The following is a 7097-nucleotide window of genomic DNA, read 5'->3' on the forward strand; positions in this document are numbered from 1 at the left end:
TTAATATTCTCAAATTGCTGCTTTGTTCAATAGATTATTTTCATGACGGTTCAACAATTCGACTTCTTCTCTGAAGTTTTAGACCTAAGGTACAGAATAGTTTAATTTTAATTATTATTATTGGATTATTGCTCATGTGATTCCTATCTCACTGAATTTTGACTGTTAATGTTGGATTTTAGCTTTGGACTCACTTAATTTCTATTATTTTTGTTAGATTTTTTTACTTACGGTCTTATCTCTTAGTGAGATTTTAGTGTTAACGAAATATTATTAAACTATCTCTTTTTATTTTAGAATTATATATGTTTAGAGAGAATATCTTTTGTGTTGGTATATTTTGATTCGAATTATAGTTATGTTGGTGAATTTTAATTAATTGGATATGGTTGGTGTGAATTGAATTTTAATTATGGCTATATATTTTTTGTAATGGCATAACATATGTATTTTGAATTAAGAATCCGAAATATATCCGTATTCGTATTCGTATCCGAAAAATATTCGATCCGTATCCGTATCCGTTTAATATCCGATCCGTATCCGTATCCGATTAATATCCGATCCGTATCCGTATCCGAAAAAAAAATACGGATACGGATATGGTTTTAGCACTATCCGATCCGTTTGCACCCCTAGCTTCGTTTGAGTTGTTATTTTACGTTTTTGACCTTCTAAGTTCTGTAAAATACACATGTGGGCTCCTTTTACCCTTCTAATTTAAAAACCTCGTAAATTTGTCTAATTAATTGACTTTCTATTATAAAAACATTTTAAATTAATAAAGCACTGCATTTTATCCTTCCCTGAAAAAATTAGAAACATATATGTAATATGTTTAAGAGAAGCATTTAATCTTTTTGCTGGCTTTGAGAGTAAATAACTCATTTTCTTACTTGTGGTGTCGTTTTGTACAAGTATATGTTTGAATGTCATTATGTACGCATCACAAGTAAAAAAAAAAATCATTTATTATCAAAAACTAATCAGTTAGATGATGGAGCATTTTTCTTACACAAACTACGTGTTCTTTTTTTTAATAAAGAATAAAACATATGCTTTACAATTTTAAAATGAATTTTAATAAAAATAAAAAAAGTTCATAAAATTGGATAATTTTGTGAGTTTTAAAATTTAGAAGGATAAATATGATATATGATTTTTTTAGGTAAAGGTTGGAGGTTAACTCACCGGACTATTTAATATTTATAAGAAATTTTTTCATTTGGATTTCAATCCTGCGACCTCCCACACAGGTATTGTGAATTTTAGAGAGAAAAATACGTAATTTCGAGATTTTTTATGGGCTACATGAAAGTCCTCCTATTTTTATTAATTTTTATCGGAATTATCACAGCAGATAAAAGTATAAAAAGTGTTTTTATTCGTCAAAAAAGGTAGCCTAGTAAATATTTTTGTACATTGAAATCACATGAGTTGTTTAGCCGAAATTTTTAAAATATACTCTGTTAAAAAAATAATATATCAATAAATTACAAAATCTGAAAAATTATATGTTTAGTGCGTCCGTAACGTGAAATACAAATAAAAATTGAGTGTCCGCAACTTCACATTACATATCAATACTTTTGTTCAGTCTTTTAACCAAAATTAGATTTTCAATGCTTCCTGATTGGACAAAAAAATTGTAGGGCCCAAACTTTTTAATTCCGGCCAATAGTCCAAGCTATTTGCTGCTTTGTTTGAGATTGTTGGGTGTTCGCAATGTGAAGTTGCGGAAACTAATTTTTTTTTCTCTCAATTTTACATTGACAACGTTCTAAATTTAAAATTCTCATACTTCGGTGGTCTTTTAGTTTATCTCTCTTTTTTTGGAGGAATATATTTGAAAATTTTGGATTGTTTAGGTTTCATGACGTTGGATTTGAGAATTACATTCTAATTAGGAAACTTTAATTAGCTTCAGACTCGTTACCGATACCTAGGATTACTATTTTTGAATAAAAATCAATTCAATACATTGTCTTTTTTAGAATTTACCGTTCATTATATGTCTACCGTCAGAATTTTACAGGCTTCCGTTGTAACTTGTAACTATCATCAATATGGAGTTTAAATTTGAATTTTTTTAAAGAAGGATATTTTGATTAATTAACGTCAAAACTTAATACAAACTCCATCACTTAGATCGTGTGGAAAATTTAATGCAATTGAATAACCAATTAGTGCTTCATTACACGAATTGAAAACTAACATTTCAGTTTTATGATTTTTGTAATAGCAACTATATTATTTTTAATTGCTTCAAATTTGTCGCACTGTATTATAGATATAACACATGTACAATTTTGAAAATTTGTACATATCTAAGAGTGCATAAATCGATTCTCTCACTTCAGATCAACCAAGAGATGTGTTACTCTCTCTATAATTACTATCTTTTAGATATGTTGTGTTGTTGTGACTTGAGAGAGCACTTAAAATTGATATACACTTGAATAGATCTTGCCCAGGTTTTTACTCGTTTCATTGTATTGATGCAATCGAAAATACAAAATCAGAAATATACATTTCCTAAGCGTCTAAATACATAATGATATTTCTTTATGACCACTAAAACCATAAAAAAGGCAACCATGACCACTTAAATGCATGCTTTAAGGTTGGTCACAAATAGAATTAAAAAAGAGAGTATTTAATGATATAAGGTAGAAGGATAAATTGGGTATTAGAATGTAAAAGTTGCTCTCAACTCTTAATATTAGATTTCTTGCCCTTAGAATAGCTCCGTTTGCTTAATTGACATTTTGATTAGTTATTTGCTTAAAACCCAGAACCAACACTTGTTACCAGTTATTCCAGAAAGTGAAATAAATGAATACATCTCTTTGCCTACCTTAGAAAAAAAAATGAATATATGCCATTGATTCCAGAAAGTGAAATAAATGACCAATCAGAACTTCATTAAAATATGTTAAATTGAAAAACTGATTTTTTTTGTCACCTTGTATTTGTCCTACACGAAATTATAAAAAAATAATTACTTGACACTACATCTAAAACCGCCAGAAGAGAAAAAAAAAAAAGCACAAAAGAAGATTATTTTTTTTTCCTTTTAGCAGCACTTAAAGAAAAGAAGTTGAATGCCTCCATGAATTCCAAGCCTCCACAAAATGAGTAAAAAGATCACTCATTGCTATAAAAAAAATAGAAACAATCAAAATTCAAATGATTAGATATATTTTGTTCCAGACAGTTTACATCAAATTTTACTTTAAGTGGCCATATTTTTTTTTTTCAAATCACACTATATTTTCTCGTATGCGCGAAGAACATTGATAACTGTATATCATATTTTGCAACAAAGAAGCAACATTTAAGTTACGATTTTGAGATGTTTTGCAGCAGGCACAATCATTATCTCGTTAGATGGTATAAGTAGCTTCCATCAAATTCTGGCATCTACCAGAAAACACCATAAACCAAATTGAAACCATGCCATAAATGAAGCACCTACACATGGATTTGCCAAGTTGATATGAAAGGAGTACTTCAGTCATTTATAACTGCACCTGATAGTTGACTGAATCACACAAAATTTGTTGGTATTATAAAATGGTAGGTAAGGAGGTCTGATTTGCTAACATACTAACCGCAACAATACACCTAAGCATATGAAATTACATATATATAAATAAATCGATATTTGACCAAACTGACCTTGGTTATGGTACTGAGGCCTGAAAGCATTAGCCATTGTCTCCCAGTCGCTAACACACTCTCTCTCTCCTCCCTTCTGTACTGTGGTATATTCTCTTTTAACAGGAACAGGTTGAAATGGGCCAAAGACAAACCCACCTTTCGGGCCATGTATCAGTTGCTGGGCCGTCCTGTTGCACTCTGCCAGGTCAGCACCGGACACTGTAGCCTTGACCCTGCTATCATCTGAATACGGGCCCAAGTTGGGCCTCTTTGATGCCACATTGGTTAGCTCGGTACCGAACGATCTTTTTTTGGGGTGCTTAGCAAATGGAGCTGCGGTAACTGGAGCTCCCGTTTCTGAAATCTGCCGCCCTTCTAAACCTAGCCACCGAAAGGCAGGTTTTCTAGTTTCTGCATGGTGTGTCTGCAACAAAAATTAAATTTTGAAATTGATGAATTATAGCATCAAATGAAGTTTTACCAAAGAAGCAACTGTAAAAAAAAGGAGAATTTAGAAATACCTTCTCTATGAGATTCATGGAAGATAGAACATTTGCAATGTCGTACAACCTCCTGACTTTAGCTGCAGTATTTAGAAAATTAAAAGACCAGTTAACATTTATGGACTGAAAAGAAGATTATGTATAAAATAAGATGGAAATTTGTGAGATAAGGAAAGGTCGCAGTACTTCTCATATTGACAGCATCATGTGCATCTCCAAGGAGTATCTTTGCAGCCTCATCCAGAGATATTGTATCAGCCTAAACACAATGTGCAATGAATTAAACAATAGAGAACACTAATTCAGAAGAGCGATTATGTGCTAAGCTTTGCAACATGATAAATTAGGTAGTGTGATTTGTTAAACCTATCTTTTGTTGTAACTTTTTGTAATTTTAAGTTGCTCTGCTTGTTTGATGTGTTGCTACTTGTTTCTTGAATATCTTTTGCACTACCTTTTTAAAAATATTTTGGGTAAAACATCTTGTATTGATTCATTTTACAAAATAAACCGAACTATTTCAGATTATATGGTTTGGTTAGCAATCTTGTTCGCTGTTCTTATGTTTTGGAAATTGGAAAGAAAAAACTTCTATGTTGATCACCTTTATTATGGTTTGCATGGACCAACCAATTTCCGACCAAAATTAATGGCAAGTGAATGAGCTTTATCATATGTATCATAAAAAAATTTCCGAATATAAACATGCAAAATCTGAGTTTAACAACTTACATCTGTTGTGATGAAAAGTTTGACAAAGTTCTGAGTTAGGAGGCCAAGGGACTTCTCTCTCCTCTGATCCAGAGCTGAAAACAAAAAAAAATACATCTTTAGAACTAATTTGTTCAAAACTAAAAATGAGAACATATAACAAGTATCAACTGAGAAAATATTAGGTTTGCCAGAAATTGACCTGCAATACCAGGCTTTGGTCCAGAATTAGCACTGTTGACGAGGGTTGAATCAAGTAAACCGGTCCCTTTCTCTCCCTCAATATCTGTACCTTGATTAGGTAATTCATCGTCTTCTTCCTCCAAAACCTTTATCCAAGATCAAAATTTAGAATAATGAATTGAAATCAAATGTGATTGTGACCTGAAACGCTTTATTTTGCCCTTGCTTCCATTTAAATTTTCTGTTGAATTATAACATTATAAATCAATGCAAATATGAACTGTAATTTTAGCCAAGAAAATTCTTTGGCAACAAAATTGCGCATCAAAAGTATACAAAACCAGAAGCTTAAATAGAAAATATATATATATATATATATATATATATATATATATAGATAATAGAAAAATTACTTTAATTGGTGGGTCTTGTGCATTTTGTAAAAGAGGATCCTGTAATGCGCTATCCTGATGACAAGAACAGAAGAACATTTTTATCTCGTTTTAATTTAAAAAACTATATAATATACATTAAATTTTTTCTATTTTTTTAATGGAAGAGGAAAATAGGCAGACCTTGAGATCTTGCAAGGCTTTTGGGATTCCAGAAAACCCAATCCATGAATATTGATTCTTCCCCTTTCTTACAAGAACCTAAAAGAAAGCAATTACATATGTAAATCACACACACAAACCTGGAATTTCTTGTTTTACATATAGAACCCTGCAATTTGTGATTTTACATATCTTCTCTATACATCTTTTTTTATTTGCTGCACTTCTTTTGGGGCTTCAAGATATTCACAAACTGACATTAAAAAGGAAATCTCAGAGAAGAGAGAGATAGTTGGAAATAAGAACAAGAAAGCAAGATCTCACCCCAATACTCTCCAAGACATTAACTATATCATAGATCCGCCTCCTTTCCACACCCAGCCTTCTCGCTGCATCATCCAGTCCAATTGCATCAACATCGTCTCTATTGTATAGGGCTACAAAACTACAAAATCCCACAAACAAGAAGTCAGAATTTTTTTAAAATATCAAGGCAAAACAAGAAGAACAGAAGATAAATCCAAATTTGAGAACTGCCACCACTTACTTAGAGCACAAGAGGCCTAGAGACTTCTGCTTTCGACTGTAAGCAAGGTGGCGGCAAGCTGAATCGACAAATGAAGAGTGGAGAGGTGAGGACGACATCTTTGTACTGGGATTTTGTTGGTAGGGTTTTTTGGAGAAAAATTGAACGAATCTGATAACAGAAAGGGATAAATAGGTGTGATTTTGAGTTCGATTTGAGGGGGAATTTGTGCAGATCTGAGGGCAAAAATAGGAGAAAAAGAGGGAAACGAGACCGTTGAATGAGACGGAGGCGGTAGGATTGGGGCTCAGAGAAGGTTTTAATTTGGCGCCGGGGTGTTTCTGGAAATATTTTGAAAAGCGTTTGTTTTTTTTCAATTTTTTTTTCAATACCAGTGGGAGGTGGGATTTGCTAATTCGAAATTTGGAGCTAAGGCGCGCGACACTAGCAATTTCCGGACGATAATGCCCCTATTTACTGTAAGGAGTGACGCTTGTTGCTGCTGGCGAAGTGAGCTGATGGAACGGGGGCTTTTTTCGTCATTCAATACCTGAGAAAGTTGAGAGGATATCGAGGAATCTGTGGGGACACGCACGTGGTCTGTCAGGACTCTGGATTTAATAGTTGATCACTGGATCTCTTCTCCTCCAGAGATCTACTCCTTAATTTCTGATCGAACGGTTTTCATATCAACCCTAACCCTGCGCCTCATTTTTCCAGCACGTGCTGCCCGTAAAGCCTGAGGCAGGTATGACGTTGGATCTGAACTTGACGGTTTAGATCTACCTGTAACGGTCCGAAGAAAAATGAAAGCACTGTAGAGGATCCAAATCCAAAGTAGAGAAGCCTGGCGCGGAGCACGTGACTGAAGGAGCGTTGTTTGCCCGCCAAAACATTTCTCAGCTTCCCTCTGATTTCCCTCTGCCATAAAACATACATTTTGATAGCTATTATTAA

At 33.2% G+C, this 7097-nt stretch overlaps 1 protein-coding gene across 2 annotated transcripts; it reads right to left on the reverse strand.

Annotated features, from left to right (window-relative positions):
• Nucleotides 1-2905: 2905 nt before the first annotated feature.
• Nucleotides 2906-6606, reverse strand: DEL2 (DP-E2F-like 2). Of its 2 annotated transcripts, none has more exons than XM_078318197.1 (10): nucleotides 6162-6606; nucleotides 5939-6059; nucleotides 5636-5713; nucleotides 5474-5527; nucleotides 5080-5206; nucleotides 4899-4972; nucleotides 4353-4425; nucleotides 4185-4246; nucleotides 3682-4087; nucleotides 2906-3157 (listed from the first exon to the last, which is right to left on the reverse strand). In XM_078318197.1, the coding sequence occupies exons 1-10, from the start codon at nucleotides 6257-6259 to the stop codon at nucleotides 3087-3089; spliced, it is 1164 nt and encodes a 387-aa protein (XP_078174323.1). In that variant the 5' UTR covers nucleotides 6260-6606; the 3' UTR covers nucleotides 2906-3086. The 2 variants fall into 2 exon arrangements, with proteins under 2 accessions (XP_078174323.1, XP_078174324.1); XM_078318198.1 differs by having other exon boundaries at nucleotides 5089-5206; nucleotides 6162-6601.
• Between the last annotated feature and the right edge of the window lie 491 nt (nucleotides 6607-7097).

Source organism: Carex rostrata, chromosome 17 (genome assembly GCF_964058835.1).
Source record: "Carex rostrata chromosome 17, lpCarRost1.2, whole genome shotgun sequence".
NCBI lineage: Eukaryota > Viridiplantae > Streptophyta > Magnoliopsida > Poales > Cyperaceae > Carex > Carex rostrata.

What these genes read in the sequence shown, in the direction of transcription:
- DEL2 (XM_078318197.1), bottom strand. Translation starts at nt 6,259, where the DNA reads ATGTCGTCCTCACCTCTCCACTCTTCATTTGTCGATTCAGCTTGCCGC. An exon ending in AAGCCTTGCAAGATCTCAAG is followed by an intron (nt 5,528 to 5,635) that starts GTCTGCCTATTT and finishes TCTTGTCATCAG; the next exon opens with GATAGCGCATTACAGGATCC. An exon ending in ACCAAAGCCTGGTATTGCAG is followed by an intron (nt 4,973 to 5,079) that starts GTCAATTTCTGG and finishes TTTTGTTTTCAG; the next exon opens with CTCTGGATCAGAGGAGAGAG.